The sequence below is a fragment of the Echeneis naucrates genome, chromosome 17 (genome assembly GCF_900963305.1).
Source record: "Echeneis naucrates chromosome 17, fEcheNa1.1, whole genome shotgun sequence".
Lineage (NCBI taxonomy): Eukaryota > Metazoa > Chordata > Actinopteri > Carangiformes > Echeneidae > Echeneis > Echeneis naucrates.
Genome location: NC_042527.1, coordinates 13,321,531 through 13,347,267, shown reverse-complemented (window position 1 = coordinate 13,347,267; position 25,737 = coordinate 13,321,531). Strand labels below are relative to the sequence as shown.

The window sequence follows — 25,737 nt, the reverse complement described above, 5'->3', positions numbered from 1 at the left end:
AGTAAATATATGACAATAGTTAGAACATGAATACACTCCACAGTGATTTCCACTGGTACATGGTTTGTTTTAAGGATCTTTACCTCAGTGATGATGGCCCTGTGCTGCCGGATCCGTCGGTATTCCTCCTCCAGCCCGACATTATGAAGCAGGGAGAGAGACAACGGCTTACCATCGCGGCACAGGATGGCCTGACACTTGCCCACGTTTGCAGCTGTGAGGGTGAAGCAGCCACCGGGATCAGTGGGGTCGTGTCGAATATGACAAAGAGCCGCTGCGCCACCCAGTTTCTGACCCGCAGTCCCAAGTTTTCTGCAGCAGCAGGGAAAAGAGGATATCGGAGCAGTTTAAAAACTAAACTTTTGCAACACACAAGATGACAGAAAGCATAAATATGCCTATCGTGTACCTTTGCATGACAAGGAAGGTGTTGGTCATGTAGTCCTCTTCGCTCTTGGTTTTGTGTAGTTCTTCAGCAAGCACGTCGTTCATTGTGCACTGCAAAAGGTAGGGCACTTCCACATTCCTGTCCCCATCAAACACCCCATAAAGAGCTTCACGACTCCCACAGAAGCTGTTCACCGAAAGGGCTGCAACGCACAGTCTGATGAGAAAAGCAATAACAACAAAAAAATGAATATACGGATAAGGACATAATGTCACTGAAACATGCCCTCCGCTCGGAAACAATTTGGGCTTCAAAGACATAATCACTTTCATTTGTTTGCATATTGATCCCAACCACATCACACATTAATAACCTTGGACAAGCTACGATTCATTACTGTGAAGTAGAACCACCATCAATAAAGTGTGGGATTAAAGCCGTGTACAGTACCATAATAGCATCTTTAGTTTGCACATCAAAAATATTGGATTGGAAGTAATGACATGTGCGCACAATTCCTGTTTTCAATATAACCTTCATTTAAGTCCTCCGGCTGCAACAATGCTCATTCTTCTGAGCTTTGGTTTAGTGATTGTGTGATAGCAGTTGCTTTTTCATCATTGTCTGTGCTGAACTCACTTGTTCTTGACGCCTGAGGCCTCTGTGTAACCATGACTCCACACAGCGGGCCCACCAGATGCCTCATTCGATGAAAACGTTGGCGGTGGATCAATACGGAAGCAGCGAATATTGCTGGAAAACAAAAGAGCAAGATCAAATAGATTGTATCAAGCTGAGGAAAAAGCTGTATCAAACACTTGAGGAATCCATTTTGGGTATTTCTAAAAGCTGTAGACTACACGCTAAATATATAAGAAAAGATAAAGATTAAACCTAAATTGAGAATATTTAAAATGCAAATTGAAGTTACACAAAATACAAATAATTGTCACACTTAAAAGATCTGCAGATGTCCTGCATATAACCTGCAAAGAGACAAAAACATACTTGAGCTGCTCAAGGGTTTTGTGGTCCAGATTGAGACGAGGGTTTCCGGTCAGGTCGAGCTCCTGGAGCTTTGGAGGCAGATTCTCTGGAAGTGTGATCTCGTTCAGCTCATTGCAGCTCAGATCCACACACTGATAACAGAGGGCAAGATGTAAGAAGTCACATAAATGCATTCACAGTACAAGTTTAAAGGTTCACAGGGGTGTGCGACTGCAGATTGCTTACTTTCATCTCCATCAGCTGCATGACCTCGGGAAAGACCTCGATGGCGTTGGAATGGGCGATGAGAGTGTGCATTCGCCGGCAGTTCATGATAGTGGTGGGCACAGTCTTCAGCATGTTTCCACTTAGGTCCACCTCCTCCAACTCCTCCAACTTGGCCATTTTACTGAAGAACAAGACAAATTAACAGGTTAGCTGAAGAATGTGATACAATCTACGGTTCTATTTGAGGAAACAGTGATACTGCAGTGTAAAAAGTGATTTCCTTACCTGGCTGGGAAGGTCTGGAGGTGGTTGAAGGCCATGTGCAGGATACGAAGGTGTGAGTGACCTGTCAGCATGGGCACGCACTTGTCTGTCAGCTGGTTATTGGTGAGGTAGAGCTCCTGCAGGATACTGTGACTCTCGTCTGACAGACTGGAAGGTGGCAGGTGCTCTAGCTTGTTAGCCGATGCATTTACGCATCGTAAGCTGAACATAAAAATGAAGAAGACGTGTGAAATGATATGTCACTTTTATTACAAATTTCTTGATGAATTTCTTCTTTTATGGCACCAAACAAAATACTCTCACTTAATCCATATCCTATTTTATTCATTCTGTTTACTTCATGTTTTGTAAATGCATTTAACTTGTTTATTTGCTGTATTCATATCCCACTTCATTGGCTTATCTGTCTACTTTGAATGTGAATGGGCCTTTATGTCCATTTATAAACACAATGAACAGATATTTAAAAAGTATTCTTCCATTTTTGAAGCAGTAATGAGATGAAATATGAGATGAAAACACTCCTGCCAGCTGATGATAAAAGCTACCTGTCAGATTTGAGGAACAAGTTGCAGGGCAGCTCCACCAGTTGATTGTGCTGTATGTCCAAAACCTCCAGCAGAGGGCGCTCCACTCTTTCAGGCAGCTTCTGCAGCTGGTTATGTCCTGCACTCAGCTTCCTCAGACTGTTGCTGCATAACAACCTGCAGCATGAAGAACGTACAGACGGTTGGGAAGAAGTCTTACATCAAGAAAAGAAGAAACACACACAGACTATTTAGAAGCTACAAGGTTTCAAGGATAGGTGGATGGATGGATGTATAAATGTACAGATGTACAGGTAGATAGATGTGGGCTGAAATAGCCATGGAAATGAGGATAGTGCAGCAGGAGGAAGTGGAATCAGAAAATAGCAGCGCCCATAGTGGCGCCAGCAGCTAAAAATTAATCATCCTGACACTTATTGGGTCTGTAGACACTGAGAAGATTGGGGAATAAGAGAAAAAAAAGAGGAATAGAAAAGAAAAGAAATATGAAATAATGAAAAGAAACAGAGGGAAGAGGGAAAAGAGAGTTGCGTCTGAGCTGACCTTCTAAGAAGCCATATAAAGTGGAAGAGAATGGGCCAAGGCTGTGGAGGTTACAGGCTATTTGTGTGATTTATGAGGCTTTATGGGGGAAAGATGAGTGGCCGACAAAGGGCAGGGAGAATAATGCTGCCTGCTGCCACGTTTACAGGCTTATAGTCACAGTCACTGACACAGCTAGACTCACCGCGCCGGGAGCTCAGTGATGAGGTTGTGACTCACGTCCAGAACTTCCAGTTTCTTGGCTTCACACAGCCAGTCTGGCAAGGACTCCAAATGGTTCCTACAGAAAGAAAGCGAGTGTGACATAGAGTGTGATGATAAATCATTTCCCAATTTGAAAGTGACGCCAATAGCATGTAACAGCATGCACCAGGTGTTGAATTTCTGTCCTGCTCAAGAAGACATGGCAGAATCTTCAGTTGAGGATGTTAATGCTTAATTTGTTATTTGGAATATTGTAGAATCCTGTCGCCAGGAAAATTAACCAAGTGTTGATGTTTTGTGTTTCAGACAAAAAAACAAAAAAACACAGATGGAGTTTGGTTATTTGCTAACAGCCTATCTTTCACTAAATCAAAGGCCATGTCAGCATTCATACAGTTGAACCAAGGTCACCATACTTTCAAATATCCAATCACTGCCATTCAGTTCTGTCAGAGAGCAAATTATGTGACTCACACTCAACAATTTGAGCTGTTGTAGGACAGACATGATGTGGTGTAACTGAGCCACATTTTCAAAATACTTTTTCCAATTAGTGCTGCATTCTCTTTTTTGTATGCACGTGTGTCCTGGGAATTTCTCTCACCTCGAGATATCCATGCAGCTAAGATTGGAGGGCACAGGACTGACATCCAGTTGTCGCAGCTCTGTAGGGAGAAATCCAAACACATTAACCTACAGCAAGGACAAATGCGGTCTATTACAAAAGCAGGTAGATAGAAAACGAAGGGGAGACTTTTGGGAGGGGGGCAGGTTGGAGTAGGATGACAGCCAATGAAATTGCAGCAATCATGAAAAATATGCATTTAGAGAGAAAAGCATATTAGAAAGGAGAAGAAAAGGGTGAGGTGTGCTATAAGTTAGAGTTTCAGAAAATAAATACATTTCAGTGATTTCAGTTGTGGAACAGCTAGGTAAGGTAAGGCAGTGATGTGAAAGAGAAGGACATCTGTTTTTTCTGTCCATACATGATTGCCTTTGCAGAGAACATGAAGTCTTGTGTGCCAAACCCACCATTGTTGGAAGCGTAGATGCCTTTGAGGAGGCATCCCCTGGCCTTGAGGATCGCAATGCGGTTCCTTTCGCAGTGAAGCACTTCCAGCCTGGGGAAGACTGAGGCGTCCAGGTCCATCAGCCTGTTATCCCTCACATCCAGCTGGGTCACGTGCCGAAGCAGGTCAGGCTCATCTGGCACCATACTGGAGATTTTATTCAACCTGACAGAGGGAGCAGGGAGGAGGTAAAGGTTCAACTCCAATTGGATCAGGCTGAATTGCACAGGCTGTGGCCTTTCTTGCAAGGGCGGGGAACATGCCTTGGGTGATGGCTGAAATATTGCACTTGAGCTCTTTTTAACTTAAACCATTTATGGCAAAAACCGATAAGACTTAAAGTACACAGCTATATGATTTCATTCCACAGACAAACAATAGAATTTGACAAAAGCCAACTGTAACTGGAAAGAAAATGCATTTGTAAAACAAAAACCAAATCTAGAAAGAAAGAAGGCTGATAGTTTGTAATATAAATAACATTCAATAAGCTTCTCTCCTATTAATACCATTTTCCCAGGATTAAATAAAAAAGCCCATAATATTGAACCAAGTAACTGGTTTATTACACAATTCATGATAAAATTATTTGACTGTTCAATTTTATGGTTTTATAAGATATCATGTCATATCCAGTTTTAGTCTTTGTATAATGTTGAAGAACAAAAATGCCCATTGACTTGAACAGGTGAGAAATGCTGGAAAATGCATCTACTGACTCTGTTCAAGTCACACTGGTAGGAGTGAAGCATTAACTGGAAAATACTGCAAGTCACTGAAGCTCTGTGCTTTTCTAAACAATGGGAAGACACCTGACGGGGCCACTACAGGCAAATGATTTCCTTATTCCGTGCTGTCTGGCTCTCTGATGGTGTTGTGGCTTCCTCTTTGTGTTTTTGTTTCTATCATTAGAAGGATAACTTGTGTCACTGAGTGCAGTGCCTGGGGACATGTGTAACTAGAGATTTAAAGTGATGTCTGACAAAGCTGTTAAAGATAAACTCTTAAATCTAGCTCAATTATTCATAATTACATATCTCATAACTAAGATGTTTTTTTAATATTAACAGCCTAATCATCTGCGTCTGCTGTCGTACCTTAAATCAATGTGTTTGACATGAAGAAGTCTGAAGTTCTGCAGGGTGAGTGTTTCTAGGTTGTTGCCAGCCATGCAGAGTTTCTCCATGGAGGCCAAACGCTCCAGCACCTGGGGCACGTGGTTGAACTGATTGAAGGAAAGGCCTAAGTAACTCAGCCTCTGGAGGGAACCCAGCTCATTAGGCAGCTCATCTAGACTGTTGCCATCCAAGAGGAATGTCTGCAAACTGAGAGAAAGAGAGACATGAGAATAGACTGATTTGTAAAAGCGGTGTTGGGAAAAGACTTTTCTCTTCTTGAACAAATAGTGTCGCTCAGGATCAATGACACTGTACTAACTTTGTGGATTCTCAGTCAGTACATTTAATGTCCAGCAGATGGCAGTAATATCTTAAATGCCCTACTGGCCAGTACAGGAATTTACAGGCAGGACAGATCATTCCAGCAGATTAACTTCTCATCTAGCCTTGTTTCAACCCACATACCTGTATATTTATTTTCAAATGAACTTTCAATTCAAACTAAATCTCCTCTCCAAGCTGTCAGGACCACCAAAGCTAAACTACAGAACAATGCTATATCCTCTATTGTTACAAAAGGGCAAATTGTATTGACATAACACATGAATTTCATTAACATTTGAAATGTTTTCACATTTTGCTCACACTGTGAAAGAGTGTGCGTAAAATTAGTTTTTGCACAGGCAAGGGGTCTAGCACTGGACTGAAACCAAAACGCTGTGGGTGTTCCCATGAGACAATGGGTGCTGAATGAAGACAAAAGTCCTCATTCAGCAAAATATGCTCCATCTGCCTAAAAAAAAGATAATTCTGCAATTTGGAGGCAGAGTAACAGTGTCACAGTAAAACCATGTGCCATTTCTCAGACACCAGAATCAGAAGTAACATTATATATTAATGTAATGCAGTGGGCAACAACAACAACAACAAAAAAAAACAAAACAAAACAAAACAAAACAAAACAAAACCAAAGACAATCTACGGCATTTGCCAAAATACAAAAAAGGAGATTGCCACTGATCGCTTGTTCACAACAGATTTAGCCCAGCAACATGATAAAGAAATCTTTAAATAGATGATGGAAAACGCACAAGTAAAAAAAATGGACTGGAGTGATTTTTGTCTTATGTCAATCAGAAAATAAGTAGACTGGGGAAACCACGTGACCTGTGTTGCTGTTTGTGCTCATACTGAAACTAGCAAAGTACATCATGGTGGTTGCCGTGTCATGTGCTTGTTGCTAGGTAACATTTGGCTGTTTAAACTTTTGATTGTCAAACTAACAAAAATGCAGTTGGAAAAGATTCACATGAGATAGCAAACACTGGTCTCAAGTCAGCAGTAGAAGTTGGCAAATTACTAGTATTAAATGCTGCCAAAGGCAGGGAGAGGTAAAGTAAACAACTATAACAAAATCAATGATTCAATAACTCAAAAAGGAAGAAGGCCTGGAGTGAATACAGAATAAAAGTACAACGCACCTAAACTTGTGGGTATAATCAGTTTAGATGAGATTTAAAACTTGCAACATACAAAACCTGTTGCTCATCTCACAATGCACATCAGCAACTTCCTGCTTTTACTTACTTTGTCATGGCTCCTACAGAGCCAGGGACAGAGGCCAGGTAGTTACAGCTGAGGTTTACTTCCATCAGGGTTGGGATGTCGCAGATGGCCAGGGGAAATTGGCCAAGATGGTTGTTGGACAGGTTGAGGCTCCGCAGACGAGAAAACCTGCAGCGAGATTGTAAAAAGAGACGAGACAAGAAGAGAAGAGAAGTTGTGTTTTGTCAACGACAACATTGCAAGGGAGTAGAATATATCAGTAAATATATGAATAAAGATATTCATGAGAAATGCAGCAAAATATAGCTTAGACTGAATTTGTTTAAGTGAAAAACACACAGTTAGATTCAGTATGTCCATAAACAAAGCCCTCCTTTATAACAGGACTAAGGCATCCACATTTGATTGTTGAGCAAACAAGCACAGCATTGACATCCGTGTTGTTGATTCAAACACCAAGGACCAGTGGCATTGGCATGTTGTCTCAGAGGGGTGACCTTCAGAGCGGTTTGCCCCTCAGAGGGAGGGGAGGGAAAGCAACAAGGCAGAGCAGACTGTCTTTATTTATCTATCTACACACAGATGCATACACACACACAATCTGCTATCACCTATCACGTGCAAACATAGAGCAGCAACGGCATGCTGGAGATTGGTCGAGCACCATATTACCACCGTGGGATGAAACAGCTGCGTAAACCGGCACAACTGGCACAGTGTCAGATTTTGCTGCCTATGTGCGTGCACACACACATACACTGCATATTGTTGCCATGAAGAAAAAATAAACTGAGATATCAGGGCTGTTGATTAGGGTGACCAAGTAATTCCAGCTGAGGGTGACTCCTGCTGACAGTGGGTGAGGGGCGCATGTGGGAAAATGTCATTTCACCATTAAATCAACCTCTGCAGTCTGCTGAGTAATGCTCATACTCCCTCCTCACGTTTTCTCCTTCTCTGTGTCATGCTGTCCTGTCTTGCTGTTAATTTTTCTCCTCACTCATTTCCTTGAGTATTTAAAGCTGTACTCACTATTTTCATAAAGAGATTTATCAACCAAATAATGAGTTCCTCAAAGCTCTGTGAAGCTTTTTAGCCTCTTTTCACTCAACCATTTTGTTGTGTTATTTATGGTTTCCATTTCAATAAACAATCAATGTGCAGCTGCTTTTTTTCATATAGCAAAGAAAAAAGCTCCATTCAACTGCAAGAATCTGCTTAGCACTATCTCAGATGAAGATGGTAAAGAATAATTTCCCAAAAATCTTATTTCCCAAAATAATAACCCATGGGATTAAATACCCCCTTTATCTCAAATGTTTTTCTGCCAGTTTTCTGACCTCCATCATCCGTTCATTTCCATATCTTTATGCCCTTTGTATCTCCCTGAACTATCATACATATGTAAATAAACAGGCCAAACATCTACCACATGCATATGGAGTGTCAGCCATTACCCTCAGTGAACGGTGACCTCTGTCTCAAAGTGTGATGCATGATGGGAAGGCTGTCCCATGCCAGAGGAAAGACCTAGTATCCCAGACGACTGATTATGCATATCTGATTGGCAGATCACCCACTGGTTAGTCTTTGGGCAGGGAGGAGAAGGGGGGAGGCATGTGGCAGGTTCACACATTCCATCTCTCTTGGAAAAATACAAAGCACTATGACTCCATGTTGGATGTTAGGGAAAGCCAGTGTTTACACAGAAACAAAAACAGACTCTCACACAACTGTCCACACATACACCCACAGTCATAGAAGCTGCACACAGAGTATTATTGTTCTTGACTCAAGCTCTTTTTACTTTAATCTCTTAGGGCCAAGTGCGTACTCAAGTAACTCCGCTACATGTTTGTACATGTCAAAACCCCTTTATTTTCAGCCAAGGATCCATCTCTTGCCCATAGCTGACCTCTTTTTCTTTCATGCTGGGTCAAATGCAGATGAGCCTATTTAGGCTTTGGCAAAGGTAAATGGATGTTATCTTGTTTGACCAGCAGGGTAGCTGTGCATCCCTTGCTTTGATTTAAAAATCTGTTACGTCAGTTGAAGGATCTTCAACATGAGTCATTATTCAGATTTAAAAAATGCATGATGGCAGAGCATCATAAATTCCAGATCTCTTCCCTCATTCATAATTTTCTGTTGTGAAGCTCCTACAAGTATGCAAGAAAAAAACAGGCACAGTCCCATTAATATGAGCACAAACACGCACACTGCTGGGCCACCTTAAATGGAATACAAAAATCAAATGCCATACTGTATCAAGACTTTGTATGCACTGACCCCGAATCTGTAGCCTGCAGCCACTTTTCTGTTGCATGCAATCATGCAATTGCCTCTTTCTCCCTAACACAAAACCCCCACACACATTTGCACCAGCACAATTCTCGAAACACACAACTCATGCAGGAATCAGAATCAAACAATTCATTCAGTTGAATGCTAATTCATGTAGGCGCACACACACACACACACGTCTTGGATGCGGGCTTTAATCTGGGACCATGATAAGCATACAGCAGATGGTGCACGCAAAGAGAGAGAGTGAGGGAGGCCAGGGACATTAAAAGCTTCCCTGCAGATCCATCTACCCTTCTGGGCTCTGGGCTCAATGGGCTTGGCCTGGCACAGCCCTGCCTAACCCCTTTGGTCCGCGTGTGCCAATGGCCCCAGCCTGAGAATGCTTAGATCGATGGCTTGCAAATTGCAGGAAAAAAGCTAAAGCCGTCCAAATAGCCAGTCATGACCTGCTGTGTCTAGTGAAACCTCACTGTGTTTTGTCTTTCTCCACCGTGTACAACAGCCCAGCTCATCTCCCGTTGTGGCCAAATTATGTTTAGCTTTGGAAAACCTTTTCAAGCCTCATCTTGCCTTAACCAGCCCTCTAAACCACCCTGTGCGGTCTCATTGGCTTGTAAAACCTCCTCAAGTCCCTTCCCCATTTTTATTTCTTTCACTTTTTCCTGCCTGTCCCACTCCTTATAGTTTAGCCTCAGGTGTGCTTACTGTAGATTAACAATTGTACTGTACCTCTGCAACTGCTGCAGCCGCTGGTCTGCAGGCAGGAAGTTGTGTTTGAGATTGAGGTGGGTGAGGTCGTGGCTGTAGAAAAGGTTCAGAGGAAGTTGCTCCAGGCTGCAGCAGGACAGGTCTACCGAGTTGATTCTCTGAGACACCATCTAAATGGAGGTGAGGAGGAAAACAAGAAGAGTGTTTAACAGGATTATCTCCTTATAGGTTTACGATGTGTGTATGTACCCTGCTGTTCAGGGGTCAAATGTCATTCAACAGCCAATCTTCTTAGGATTAGACTCAGAAGAAGTCGAGGAAAAGTCCAACAGTTTAATGACCTAACATCACATAATACATCATTGAATAAATTAGTTAGCAGCAGGTACGTAGAGCAGTTAACCCATGATCATTTGTTAGTCAAATTTACAGAGACACAGATAAACTGTAGTCTGGGCTCCCCTTTATTTTAAAGGAGAAAATCTACAGCCATGAACTTGAGCTGATCAGAGCTAGCTAGAGGCTCAGCAGTTGTCAGTAGGGCACGTGCTGCTTCTATCTAGGCTCCTATTCTGAGTGGCCCTCTGGGTGCTGGTGACATGTATGTCCCTGTTAATATTTAGAAAAGAGGTTTTCTGGCTATGGCCTACTTGAGTTCAAATGAGAGAAAAGAGAGAGGGGGGGGGAAGCCATGAGTGATGTTCATGTGTGAGTGCACTCAGAGGCATTTGGGTTATATTGCATACTAAAGAGTGGATGGCAGAAACATATAGGAATAGTAGGATTGTGGTTGGTGTAGTGTCATATTTTCATACTTCAGCTAGTAGTCCTACATGTTCTAATGTACAGTGAAGTTGACCCATAAGAACTGCCGGAGAGCAGAAGCTCATGTTCTCTTTCTCTTTTTCTAACCCTCGTGTACATTCAGTACCTTGGCAGCATGTCTGTGCCAGCGCAGGTGTTCCGTGAAGCTGTCAAAGCTGACGTAGTAGGTTTGACTCTGAGGCCCTGCTGAGCTAAAGGCCAAACAGTGATTGTGCTTCTTCACCTCCTCGACCTGCAACAAAAAAAGACATACGTATTAAGAGACTGAAATCCGGACATCACCCTAAACAACAAACCCATGCCTATAGATAGACAGATTTTAATTGAAATGGCTTCTGTTGAAGGAAATGACATGTTTAATGGCTGCAGGGTAAAGAAATTCAGTCAACCAGAAGCACACTGATCATAACACACGTGCGTGACATAAACATGATTAAATGAATGTGAAATTACTTTTTAGACACGCATAATCACACACACTCAAGCACGTGGACTCTGTGAATGAATGCCTGACTAGTTATGATGTCTAAATAGACACATCAACCGTTTACAGGCAGATGCTGAGGCGCTGTGTGGATGAATGGTTGACTACAGGTCACGTGTTGTGTGAGAAATGTTTACAAAATAGGTGTGGTGTTGTGTGGAAGGTCCTTTGTGTGAAGCAGTAGGAAGGGCTTTAAGCAGCGCCCTTAAAAGATAATTATTGGCCTTGCTGATACACAGATCCATATAACAATAAGCAGATTAAGGTCATTCTGAGCAGGTAGTTTAAATGGTGAAGGGAAAGAAAATGCGACAAATAAAATGCAAGCAAAAGGTCAAGCAGCTGTTGAAGGTGAAGTGTCATGTAGGAAAAAACACCACTGTGCAGGAAGAGATCTGCAGAGGGTAGTAAAAGTGACTTTGGCAGGTCATACAGCATTATGACTTTATGATCCAAAGCATAAATTATAAAACAAGTCATAAAAGACTTTTACGTACTTTTCCTCCAATGAGTGGGAGGATGTGCATCTTCCCCGTCTGGCTCTCCTTAACAGAGGAGACGATGAGGCAGGTGCCACACAGGATGACCTGCCGTCTGGTCCAGCGGTTAACCGGCAGCTGAAGCTTCCCTTTCCGAACATTGTACATCCCTGACAACTGGACCCGCTCTGAGCTCTCGATGTTTTGCGGCTTCCCTGCAACAAAGAATGAGAGATGGTGCTGTTAGCAGTTTGTTAGATGTAAAATTGAAATGAGTCGGGGGGGGGAAAGAATGATCATATCACCTCGAAATAACTGGTGGAGTTTCATATTATAGACAAATATCCGTGCAGCCATTTTCAAGATATGCACACAATAATACTTTATCTGTGCTAACATGCCCTTACTAACAACACAAACATGGTGATGTTTATAAAGATGATGTTTACCATTGTCATTATCTTAATTCAGCAGGTTAGCCTGCTAACATTTACTTAGCACGCTATACAAAGTAGAGATGAAGCTAGTGAGATTTTTTCTTTTTTTTTGTAGTTTGGTGGTAAAGTGTTGGACCAAAAAAAAAAAAAAAAGGTGGCGGTGGAGAACATTTCAAAGGTATCACCAAATACTTTATAGTTCATGAGAGGATAAATGTGAATACGGAATGTGAATAATAATATTTTTCAAGATGTTTCACAAAAAACACAAATCTTAACTTGGTGGCAATATGAATTCAAAGCATCCAATTGCATTATTATGAAATCATTAATGTTGTCTTTCTTGATGTATTCCGTTGTATAAATTAATGCTAGATGCACAAAACCAGGCTTTATCTGCCAGGTAACACAAATATACGCACATACAGATCTAAGGTCATCCATTCAATTGTTGTCTGCTAAGCAGGGCTAAAACCTGATCTGAGCTAGTCACCACCTAATGCTACAAAATGAGAACTATACACAGAGAGAAAGCATGAGGTCTAAATGCATTCTGCAGCACAACCATTAGCCTTTATCATACTATTTTGCACAGGGAATTGAATAGCCCATATTTGGATTCAGTGTGGCTCTCCATTAACAGTCTCAAATTCAATACCAGGTACAGCACTTCTCATACAAACCGTCAGCTGCCTTTATCCAGTATTACCCATCTGTCTGCCTCTCCTCTATGCCCTGCTCACTCATTTCACTGCCAGCCTGCCAAACCTGACAGTCAGGCTGCTTATCAGGCATTCTGTCAGCCAGGCTGGCTTATCATTCTGTCTAAACATCCACCTGCTTTACGTCTACCTCCACCTCTGCAAAAACATCCCGGGGCTGGCATGTGCCGCCGTCCTCCTCCTCCTGTTGTTTCTCTTCTATCTGTCCAGCTGCCTGTCTCTCAGTTTGTCCTTTCTATCTATAGCTTTGCATGTTTTCGCTCACAGCTTGTTTAACCTCACTGTTTTTCCAATTTGGCCAAAAGAATCATACCTTGGTTCACAATTTTTTTTCTTTTCCAGAAAATCTGCTGTAAACTAACGGCATCCTTCTGACACGGCCCCTTTTACACATATTTCACTTCACTACAATCACACAGAGTGAAGGAGAGGGGGGAGGTGGAGGTGAGTTAAAGAAATGAAGAAAGAGTCAGTAGAGTAAGCAAGTGTGAACTTGCACACGCTCTCGTGGCTTTAAATAATTCACATGGTACAGTACTGAACTGCAAACTGCTCTCACCCAACATGCTCAGCAGAGTTTAATAATATTCTGGCCTAAAGTCTGATGATTGGAGCTAATGTGGTCAAACATATTTCACTTTTAGCTATACATATATATCAAACATATACATTACTGGCTTTGATAATCAGTATTTTTTAAACATCAGCACAATCAGAGAGCTCTATGTTACAAGCTAATCTTGTGCTCACAATACAATCAGTTTCCTAGTTTGCAAAAGGATATTTGCTTTCCTAAATGTTGAGTGTGTAATGCAGCCTACTATTATTAAAATGTTGATGACAAAGGTGAGAAGTATTTGGACAATCATACATTGGACCTACAAAAGCACACAGGCCTCTAAACAATTGTAAAATAAAAATAATTAATAAATAAATAAATAAAAACTTCATCAGCTTGCACAGCAGTTTATGTTGTCGGTATTGTTGTTATCGTTTATGTAAGACCCTGTCAACACTATGTATAATTATATACTGGGAATATAGCAATGACATTTTTTCTGTATAGTATACAAAATAGCAGAAAAAACACTTCATATTTTGTGGAATAACAAAAAAAGAAAACAAAAACATTTGTGTGTAAACTTCTTTCACATGAGCAGATCTGGGAATAAGGGTAGCCATCTCACTTCTTTGAATGAAGGATTATTTGCATGCCTGCCAACTTAAATATAGTCCCATAAAACAAAATAGATACTGAGAACAAAGCATCCATCCATATTATAATGTGTATGATGATGTGCACAAAAATACACCTCTTTCTTATCCTTTCTGTATTCTCTGACATTCAGCCTTAACATCACAACAGAAATCAAAATCTGGCAATCATAATCCAGAGATTAATATGGATAAATACATTTTAATTAAGCAATCAGGATGCGACACAGATCTGTAATATTTCAATATCTCTGTTTTTTATGAAATATTTAAAAGGTAAATGAAAAATGAAATCCCATTTGGAAGTGCATTGTTAGTAAATTAACCCAAATATCTAAATAAAAGACAAGTAAGATATATATATATATATTTTTTTTTTTTTTTTTTTTAAACTTTAAGTGTCTAATTAAAATCCCCACAGACATCTAGATACTACTAAGATCCTTCTTTAAACTATCCTGAGAAAATGGTTTGGTATCAAGTCCCCAAAGAAAGGCCTTCACTGAAAACTGACAACACCCCAAATCTGAGATGCTAGAAAAGAATACACATTCAGTGGAGGTGGGATATAAGGGCTTTGTAGCCAGTTCAGCATCAAAGACCCTCAGGGAGACTGGAGTCAGGGGACAGGCTCAACGATGGCCAATTAAGGAACTGGCCAACACCACTGAGAGGACCAGTCACTGGCTACAGATCAAAAGGAGCGACACCATCTGGGCTGCTAAGGCGAACAGCTAACCCCTGGACATGCATCCAGGCTTGATCAACCTGTGGAGAGCCTGCCTCAGCAGAAGGTGTCTGGTGATAAATGGCCGAAACACCCTGTCACGCCAAGGCACGCAACTGAGAGTGTGTCCCGGTGGTAAAGCCTTCTAACAGCCGTCCTCAAGAACTCCTCATAGAAGTTTTAGTGGTGCAAACACTAGGGACTGTAAAAGTTCCAATAAATAAAATCTCTAGACATAAGGATTACAATTTTGAAGTCAGTGAATGTCGCTGCTTGCTGTACTGATTCTTACTCTTACTTCACTGCCTCCAAGCTGTCACTGCTCTGCTCTAGGTTCCCCTTTTCTACACTGCTGATCGCCATCATTATTAAATTGTACTCCTGAATCAAGTGGAGTGTGCAGCAAGTGAATAAAACAGCCGGTTTAGCCTTCTTTAAAGGGCCACCATAGCCATCCACCTTCGAGGACATGCTATTAAATGATTATTGTATTGTTGAGGGTCAATGTATGCAATGCAAGGCCCAAAACCTTAAATTTAGTTTTGTGAGAAAGTTTTAGGAAGTTTAGGAAATGGCTTCAAGAAAAAGTCAAATAAATCACTTTTTTCCTGATCTAAGGGCGCATGGAAACATATACCTACTTGTACAAACAGGGAGTTTTACAAGACAAGACTCAAAGAAAAGTATATCAGGGTGTCCTTTAGATAAGTGAGTTAAAAAGGGAGTCTGGAGTTTCCTTTTAGACGAAACATGGCCAAGGGAATGATAAGGAACATGAAATAAAGAAGCAACCTGAGGATATATCTGAGGATATTTTAATATATCTGTGTTGTTATTCAGGTTTCATGTGAAGCAAAAAAAAAAAAAAAGGCTTACAGTGTGTTTTCTTTATTTTACTGCTGCTAATATTATTGTCAACCATAGTGGGGAAAAAAAAGTAGGCACAGATCGCCACAACCAAAATCTAATCACGCCACCTGTGTGTAAAGAGCTATCTGTCCACCAGAGTCCATCCAGATCCATATGATGTCTGTCTCCCACACAGACAAGCCTTCTGGCCTAACTGAACTGACCAGATACCTCCCAGCTTCTCTGGCTGGCACAGGTAACCAACAGGAGCACATTTTGATGACTGAGCTCAGTGAGGGAGTATGTGTTGCATTAGACAAATTATTCACAAGCTTTTAGCCTCAATATGTCACATGGGCATATTCCTACTATTTTTAGGTCTTTTGTTGGAACGTGCTCTCTCCCACACAAGCATATGCACACACGCACACACACACACACACACACACACAGACATAGTGACAGTGATTAACTGTCTCCATATGTGCATCCAACTAAATGTTGCCCCTGAATGTTGATGGACCAAAAACAGCAAGAGATTTTTAAGATGAAGAACAATGTAGACAGCTTTGAACGGGCAGCTTTTGTGATAAGACAAGTTTGAAGAGCTGCTCCTTTATGAGTATTGCAGTTTACAAACATAAGAGATGGATTTGGGATGACAGGATGGAGGCAAATGCTTCAGTCTGACCATGGGAATCTGCAACTGAGGAAGCACGGAGATGGGTGGGACTCCCACGTGAGCATCCTGTTTACAGGGGTAGCCAATTGACAAGTGAGAGCTCTTGTAACCATACAGAAGAGGGAAGGAAGTTATAAGAGAAAGTAGATATATTCCAAATGTACGAACCGCAGGCCGCCTACGTTAGGAATATTTTTAGTAGCGATGAATTTAGTAACAACTGGTCATCCCATAATCTGAGAGCCATGCAGAAGATGTGAGTTTAAAGATAACAGGCAAGTGCTGCCAGGTGGGTGTGTTCATGCGAAGAAGTCAGTCTATTCCTAGACCTACTGCATGTGGGAGCAGGAATACTAAAGTGTGTCTGTGTAGGTTACTGGAGGAGGCTTCCTTCCTTCATCCCCAGGCTGAGGAAAACACAGTTTCCCCTCCATACTTGGCTAAATGTGTGTGCACCCCAGGTGCTGTAACACACGCACACACAAACCTGTACAGTAACAACTGAAAGCCCCTCAGATTACTAATGTCACTATCAATGATAATTCCTACAACCACAATACAAAGCCACAATCAGCAATCCCCCATCCACACCATACAAACCAACAATTCCTTTAAGTTTATCTTCTTTAGGTTCTGTAGTATTTTAGATTTGTTAACATTAAAATAAATGAGGATTTCTCATTTATAATTTATAATTTTAATATTATAATTTCCTAATTACAGTCAATAATTTACTTAATCAGGATTATAGTATAGTACATATACAGTACTGCATATAAAATATTTGATAGGGATGTGCCAAAGATCGATTTAAAAAAAATAAAACAAATCCACAGGCTGTCTGCCTCAATTTTGTATGCAGGACGTCCTGACATCACCACGGAGCCGGTCCTAGAACTTTTCTAAATTTTGAGAATTCCGTTTTCTGCATTTTATGTAAATTTAACACAAGACAGTGTTTTAAGTAATGAAATTTAGACAATTTCTGGAGAAGGTGTCCGGTCCGGTCTCTGGAGGGGGGTGGGTGGGAGGTGCTCGGTGCCCCGTCTAGTCTGGTCTGGTCTCTCTACTCTGGTTTAGTCTCTACTCTCTGAAAAGGTCCGTTCTAGTCTTTGGGGGGAGAGGGGGCTCACTTCTGGTCTGATGTAGTCTAGTCTGGTCGCCATTCCTTGCTGCAGTCCATCACTCGTTACCAAGCAACCAATTATCCTTGTGTCCCAGCCCCTACTGGGAATCGAACCACACCCTTCTTATTGCAGGGCGACATCACTAACCACCATTCCACTGTGCTGCTCAGGTCACTACATACATTTACATCAAGCCACCAATTAACCTAGAAGTTCAGATGCCCCTACTGGGAATTGAACTGCACCCATTACACTCAAGTCACCAGATTCATTCATGGCTTGTGGGGGCAGGCATTATTAGTGACCGCCTTGAAGCATCTTCCCAACAGATACGCTCCTTTTTACTCTAACCCTAACCCACTAAAAAAACTTTTATGTGAAATGTCGGCCAATATCATGTTATTCTGTGTTGAAGCATTCTGTTATTAATGTCCGTGATTCTATGATCACAGATTTTATAGGGTCCTATTTACTGAATTCCTGGGAAGACCAAGCTTGACATTAGCTTCACAGTGAGGAATGAGGAACCCATGTTTAACTGCACAATTATTTTTTCATAAAGAGACACTTTTATTTTTGTTCATTAAGCAATATGTGATATTGTTTTTATGCACCAGTTGCAACAATTCCATCGAAGCATGGATAAATGTTTTAAACTTAATAAATGTGAAAAACACACTTTAATGGCTCCATTTGTCATTCTGTTTTGCAAAGCAGACTGGAGTAGATCATGAGGATCCTTTGCACACCTATAGATTGAAGAAGAAATCATTATGAATCAAATCGTTTTGAATCGAATTGTAGCCCCAAAAAGTCGGAATTGAAACGAGTCGTGAGATAGTAAAAGATTCCAACCCCTAATATTTGGCACTTATTGTAACTTATTGTATCTTTAATTCTTCCAATCAATGTATCTTTGTGTCTGTGTGTTAGAGTTGTTTAGTTTTTGTTCAATGATAAGAAGAGAGACCACATTGCCGTGCACTACATACCAATGCTGTTTCACTACAGTGACAAATGGTTCAATTCAGGACTTTAAACTTGCGTTAAAATACGTTGTATTATTAAAAAATGAACATGTGGGTGTGTAACAACTGCTTCTCACACTCTGTGATATTTATAGATGGGTATATTTTTTACTAATGGAGGAAGTACCATAAAGGGAACAACTCCTATTTTACTAATGTCAGTATTTTCAGCTCATCCAGGCTGGAAGGTTGCCTCCCAGATGCCCTGCTGCCCCTGTTATTCATCATTGTTAGTCATCACCACCCGAAAGCTGACCTCTCTCCATCCATCTCCCAGTTAACAGATCAATGTTTTTCTTTTTTTTTCCCCCTTTGGACCTTCTCAGTAATAGCAAGGATGCATCCCGAGTTAATCACCCTACCCTGTTAAATGTGACCTGACATCAGCACACCTCCATTACAGGATCGGGCATGCCGCACCATAGGGCATCAATGACCCACATAAGTCGCAGCAGAGCACAAGCATGCATGGGCAGTTGCTTATTCTATAGGCAGTGACAGATGTGATGCACCAGATAGTAAGACCTGGAAATGCTTCTAAGCTCATATCCGGTTTTGGATCTGCTTTTGGAGCGAATTTTTTCTGCTTCATCTGACATTTAATAAAAATCAATCTATCTATCCACAAAGGAAAGATTTGTAAAATAAAAAAATAAAAAAATAAATAAAAATAAAATAAAATAAAAAACACAAACAACAATAAGAACTCTTAGCCTAGTTGTCAAAAGACCTTTGCAATGTTGGAGATACAAACTTATGAGGTAATGACGGTTGAGGGAATTTGGTGGAAATGTGACATAGTAATTGATGTAAGACTGAGCGAGACCAGCTGTTACTCTGCGACACAAATAGCTGCAACGTCCTTCTGTTCATACGCACATGTGCACACAGTGTAGAAATCCATCTACTTAAAAGTGTGTGTTTAAGGGCTGGATGTCACTCACACACCTGATCAGTTTTGCTGAATTCGCTCCACTCCTTTATTTGTTTTTCCATCTCTCCTCACTGTCTTTTTCCCTCTCTGTGGATGACACGGGGGTGATTACTCAGATCCACAGTGACAAGCTGTTTTAAGCCGACTGTCTGTTGATAAGGGCTACTGGAAGGTGGCAAAGACTATCGAGGGTGACAGACTGCTTGTCACACTCACCTAAAGTGTCGCACATTTTTCCAAGAGCTACACTTCACATCTGTACCTTCCACTGGAATGCACACGCTGAACTGTTTGGCAGCAAACTAATTCAAATTAAGAAAAAAACAAAACAAAAACAAAACTTGTCAAGACTGCTTTTTAGCTTCTCAGTAATTAGCTGCTCCAAACCCTGAAAACATCCTCTTCCCACATATTCTCATGTAAGGTGGCAGGGCATGCTACCCCCTCTGGGAGTGAGGGGGTGTTGATGTGTGAAATGTGTCAAGCTGTCCTTTGTGTTAAAGTTGGTTGAGGTATGTGTTTGCATGGGAAATAAGTGAGTTGCTCCTGCATTATCTCTGTGACTCTGCATTTGCACACAGGCCAATGTGTCCGTGTGTTTCTGCTTTGAATCGTGTTCACTTTTAACATTTTGACTGCAAAGGAAGCGACTTAAAAAAAAAAAAAATGCTCAGCAGTTAAAATGTCAAACAAGGACAAACTGGAGAGTACTTGGATAGCTCTATTTTGTTTGAAGAGGTTGACTGGCGTTACTTTTAATCAATCTCCTGAAATTTCTGGTCCCCAGAAGGTGAACCATACTAACTTCCATAGTACCCGATTTCATATCTAGTAAGATCAAGTAAGATATGTCATAAACTAATTGATGAATTTCCATGAATTCTGATTAATACATCCACATCCTCCTCATGTATGTATTGTAACAGTAACACAATTGTGTTGATGATAACAGAGTACATTAATGAAAAGTGCATTCAACAGTGAAATCGTGATTAATAACTGTAAAGTCAGTGTTGTTCAACAGCACCGCAAGAAGTCGATTAGCTCGAGGAATATTTATATAATCATATAATCAGGCGGCAGCTTGCTTTCATTATCTATGTTATTAATAAAACAATTACATATAATTGAATTGCATATTAAAAGGCTCAAACCATATGAGTGAAGGTTTATGATTTTGAAAAGGGCAAAGAGAAGGTTATTTAACTATCTGGAAAAAAGTAAAGCAATATCTACTAATAATTTATGAGATGACAGTCTGCACTTTTTTTTTGGGTTCTCGGGAGACTGTTGGAAGAACGCCTCTGGTCCCGCTTGTAAAAAAAAAACAAAAACTGAGTGACACTGCTTTGTCAGTTCTGGCCCGGGGAGATCTGGGCCCAAGTGACCGTGACTTGTCTCTGTATTCCCAGAGAGAGGGTGAGGTGGATAATTAATAGATTGATGGATGTCCTCAAATTCAGATGGCTATTAAACATCCCAAGTAAGAACATAGTTGGACAGTAACATGCACACGCGCACACACACACACACACACACACACACATAAACACTACACAAAACCACCTTTCAGACCAGTGAAACACATCCCAAATCCAAATGAGGTCACAGCCTGCAATATCTTCCCTATCAAACCATTATTATCCTTTGTCCCGAGGGAGAAGGGAACCAAACAGCCCTCTGCTATTAAAGGTATTGTACAACTCCAGTTATCAGGTCAGTGCACTACCATACACTGTCTTTAGGGGGAGTGTGTGGATGTGTAAAGGCACAGGGATGACCTGAAGGAGGATTTCTTGTGCTCTGTAGAACTGAATTGTCTTTGTTTTGTTTGTTTGTGAGAGTGGCGATATGAAGAGTGAATCATCTTCATATCGCCACGTCATATCACGGACTGGATGCAAAGCTGTGTTCATGGGAAGAAGCAGACACAAATGAAAATTACCAATCATAACTCATATGGCTGACAGCTGGAACGAGGAACTACAATGTGAAGGGCTCCATAAGAGGTTAATAAATCAGGTTGTTAGTCTATGAATTTTTTATTAATGACTTATGCGCCCTTCAGCAACAGAAATAGCTGTGTTTTTATCAGCAGTACTGTCCTTCACACCACCTGCATCTTTGTTAGCATACTTCATCAACTGATTGAATCAATATCCACCTAAAAATACAACCCAATGCAGCAGACATAGATGAGAATTGCATTATGGATGCTTCAAATTGCAGGTGTTGGCATCAGTGCTCGTGAAAGGATGATTTTCCCCAGTGATTCCCTCTGTCAGTGGAAGGAATGGATGCTGACGTACATAAATGTGTGCTCCCCCCTCTCCTCAGCTCCACTCCTGCTTCTGTTATGTAATGAGCGTGTGTTATGAAACCTTATATTGGAAAACACAAGCCCACTGATCAGCTCGCTCGGAGTACACAGACACACACATCAGAGCTCTGGGGATTGGTTTCTCTCCCTTGCGCTCCCTTGCTTGCTCTCGCTGTGTAAATGAATGCAGATGCATACAATATGTGTGCATGTGCGAGTTTGTTCTATAAATGAATTGAGTGGACGCATCTAAACCTAAGTATGATTGCGAGGCAATGTGTGGTGAGCCCCAAATGAATAATTTAATATGTTTGGGGGCCAGTCCGAAGATAATAATAAAAGTAATAATAAATAAATAAAAGCAGATAAAAAATAATGAGGGTCCATTATGGCATGCTGCAGTACAGTGAAGGCTGAGAACAGTGCAGGCTCATCTCAGAGAACTGATGAACAGAGATCCAAATGTAGGATGGACAGGTAAAACAAAATAAGGTGAGTTCAAGCAGAGATTTCTAAAACTGAGTAAAGAAAACAATGTTATATAGTTATATAGACATGTCAAGAGACAGAAAAGAATTTGGCTACAGGCGTATTGTGTCACTTCAGGCAGGCCGACTGACAGGAGAAAAGTGTTGAGCCCAGCTGAGCTGATCTCAGCCAGTTGTAAACCTCAGCAAAGTGGTGCAAAACAGCAAAAAAACTCTTGAGCAGACACAACATTCCTTAGGATTTACAAATCATTTCAAATCATACAATTGTACAGACTCATTTGCGAATGGACATTAAAAGAGTTTTACAATTGGATATTTTATTAGTTCGTTATTTTTGCTGTAATCTTTATCAGTTTACATTTATATTACTGTGTACATGCACGACTATTGTCGGTGGAACAGGCCTTTTTAAATAGGGTTTGTTTACCATTGGCCTCTATTTATCCTCGAAGAATGTTTTGGAAACTTGTGGTTTCATTCTTCTGAAAGTATGAAACATATTTACGCTCAGTTACCTGTCTGTAAATTAGCTGGCATTGACACTGGAGGAGTTTACCATGACAGATTACTGCAAATACTGTGCACCACCTGCACATCAAGATTCAATGAGTGGTCACAATGGACCAAATTTAGGGGAAAAAACTCGATCCACATGCATACTAAGAGCAATTTCTGCTCATGTCACATGATGACTTCACGAGTAGAATAGCTGTTCCCAGCTCAGACACAATTGTGGTGGTACAAGTCAGACTACAGTGATTTTTGAAGCGCTCAGCCTGTACGTGCTGCTTGTCTCTTGTTGTGTTTCTGACGGTGTAGCTGCTCAAAATGTGTTTTTCACCCCCAGCGATCGATAAATGTGCCATTATGATACAACCTCAGGGTTATCATTATTAATTTGATGAGCGTTACAACCAAAAACCTGTTGTTGCCAAATCCTCCTGAGCTGAAATCGGAAGCATAACAATTATGCCTTCATTATCATCAAACTGCTTGTTTCCTGTTTTGTCAAACTTTTTTTTTAAGCAATGTCAGAAATGAACTTGCAAATGATAAAAATGATTGGCCAAAACTACAAGAAATCCCCTTTTAGAAATCCAAACACACAAACACACACACAATCTGTCAGGCTCCTTTGAACAAAAACATAAATTCTCCAGAGACACTACAAGATGACAGCGAGGTCAATTAACACCGACAACGTGGAACCAAGCAAGCTTTATGACAAAGCCTCTCATCACAGTGTTGGGCTAATTTAATGCTTATCTTTTCCTTTGAAGTTCACAACTGCAGTGTTTATCTTGAAAGCAAACAGTCAGATGTACTCTCTGTCTAACCCACCGAGCGTTTATGTAATGCTGTTCCACGTAGACGGACTGAAAATGCACGATAAACTTGTTCATCAGTGTGGAAGAGGATGGCTATTCTATGTTGGGAAATAATGAATAACCAGCAGGTCATGAATGTGTGAGAACAAACGGTTGGCTGCGCTTCCACACACAGGCTTACAAGCCTGCACATGCGTGAACTGAGTTACTGTCGTGTGATGATAGTAAATTGGCAGGAGGGCCACGGTGCCCACTTACGTAATGAGTCTTTGTCTTGCTTGCTCACACAAACATACACAGGACATCATTGGAGAGCTCACGATGTGTGTGTGCATATTTTAGTTTTTCTGAGGGCAACAAAGATCTCAGCTGAAGTGAAAAGTCATATTTTCCCTACTTACTTTCCCATCAGGATATAGCAAATTCCAGCCATCATCCTTAGTCTTCATTCCTTCACCTGTTTTTGTTCTGTTCAGATGTAAAGTCTGAGCCCTTTTCATGTGCTATTCGTTTCAGGGATTCAGCATTTCTAGCACAGCTTACTCAAGATTTGACCTCTCTTTTTTCATCACACCCTTTTATAAAATATGTCAGCACAGAGTCTGTCCTGCCTCTATGTCCTGAGGTGGCACACAGAGGCTCAGGGCTGCTGCTCTGTAGCTGTTAATTCTCTCTGACCTCCCCCAAAGAGGAAGAGATACAGAAACAGAGCTTCCAAAAAAGCCCAGATATTGTTCTATATTGATATCAGTGTCCTATTCAACCATTCCCTGCATTCACAGCTTTCGCTTTAGCTCCAGACTGGCACACCCATCTCCAGGCCCCACCAGCAGACCTCGACATGACAGTGGTCCCTGCAGCGTGTCCTCAGCACAGCCTGTGCCATCACGCTCAAGGATACACTGTTGACAGTTACGGGTCACTGCAATCCAGGCACAGGGTGGCACACACTCATGAATGATGCAGCACTCGCCCTCAGTCTTACAGCTCTCTCACCAACACATGAGGACACATAATCAGGTTTGCACATGGGCAATACATGCAAATCCCAGAAACCAACAAAACAATGTTTGACAACACTGAGGTTGATTCTCTGCCTAGAAGAGCTTTAAACAAAAGGTATGAACTGAGGCTTACAGGCCCACTATCAGCTCCATTATAGTGCATCTACAACAACATATTTGGTATATCAAGCCATATGGGCTCACCACTTGTAGGACATAAGTGAAAAAACACATATAACCAATATATATTAATTCATGGATCATTATTGTAGTTTAGTGCTGAAGTAACAAGCCAGCTGATTAATAAATCAACAGAAAATTTTGATAAGTATTAGTATACTTGATTAAAGGGGAATTAAGGGGATTTTTTTTTTTTTTTTAAATCATACCACTATTAAGTTGGTGCATTTGCAAGAAAAAGAACTGCAGCAGTTTCAGCTGCACATATGGCTTAAGTTCCAAAGACCCTGGATCTTATATGTTCAATTATGCAACATGATAGTGTTGGACGCCCTCCACCTGATAAATGTCCCTATCAGCCAAACTCCATGTCCTGTTTTTCTAGATTATTTGTCACGTGTGAGGACAATATAAGCACGGAAATGCAGAGTGGGAAATTCACCTGCAGTAGTGGTAAAAGGCTTGTGGTGCAATAACGGAGGTTTTCTGTTATACAATCACAGCCCAAACAACCCTGATGACATCATTCTTTATTTTTTTCTGATGATGGAAAGCTCTTGGAGCCACCACAGAAATACTGCGACTGCGTTCACTGTGAAAGCTAGATATTGTATCAAGTAAATTTACTTCTTCTCCTTTTGGTTATTCCAGATTTAAAACTTGTTTCTTTTTTATTTTGGACTGCTGATCAGATGGTGAAAATGAATATCACTTTGAGTTCGAGCACATGGCTTTTCACTATTCTACAGACCAAAGGACAAGCTAATTAATCTAGTAGAAAGGCAGGTAATACATACATATCCATATTCTTAAGATTTAATCAAACCACATAAAAGGCTTTTCAAACACACATAACACCTCATGGTTCAGGGCACTGGTTGCTCATCAGCAGCATCACTGTGTCACTCCAGCCTCCACTTCAGCCTCCACATTCTGTCACTCAGGAGTTGCTA

At 41.0% G+C, this 25,737-nt stretch overlaps 2 protein-coding genes across 2 annotated transcripts in view; both read right to left on the bottom strand.

Annotated features, from left to right (window-relative positions):
• LOC115057810 (opsin-5-like) overlaps positions 1–25,737 on the bottom strand; it is a 132,895-nt gene that overhangs the window by 26,082 nt on the left and 81,076 nt on the right. The gene's annotated exons all lie outside the window — the stretch shown is intronic.
• Positions 1–25,737, bottom strand: part of LOC115057805 (PH domain leucine-rich repeat protein phosphatase 1-like) — a 40,075-nt gene that overhangs the window by 2,600 nt on the left and 11,738 nt on the right. The window contains exons 2-16 of the mRNA XM_029525015.1: positions 11,759–11,955; positions 10,884–11,009; positions 9,974–10,122; positions 6,959–7,105; positions 5,351–5,578; positions 4,216–4,418; positions 3,788–3,848; positions 3,164–3,259; positions 2,437–2,592; positions 1,889–2,089; positions 1,622–1,784; positions 1,397–1,527; positions 1,028–1,141; positions 410–604; positions 84–312 (exon numbers count right to left, since the gene is read on the bottom strand). Of these exons, the coding sequence (XP_029380875.1) occupies positions 84–312; positions 410–604; positions 1,028–1,141; positions 1,397–1,527; positions 1,622–1,784; positions 1,889–2,089; positions 2,437–2,592; positions 3,164–3,259; positions 3,788–3,848; positions 4,216–4,418; positions 5,351–5,578; positions 6,959–7,105; positions 9,974–10,122; positions 10,884–11,009; positions 11,759–11,955 (2,396 nt within the window). The remainder of the gene's footprint in view (positions 1–83; positions 313–409; positions 605–1,027; positions 1,142–1,396; positions 1,528–1,621; positions 1,785–1,888; positions 2,090–2,436; positions 2,593–3,163; positions 3,260–3,787; positions 3,849–4,215; positions 4,419–5,350; positions 5,579–6,958; positions 7,106–9,973; positions 10,123–10,883; positions 11,010–11,758; positions 11,956–25,737) is intronic.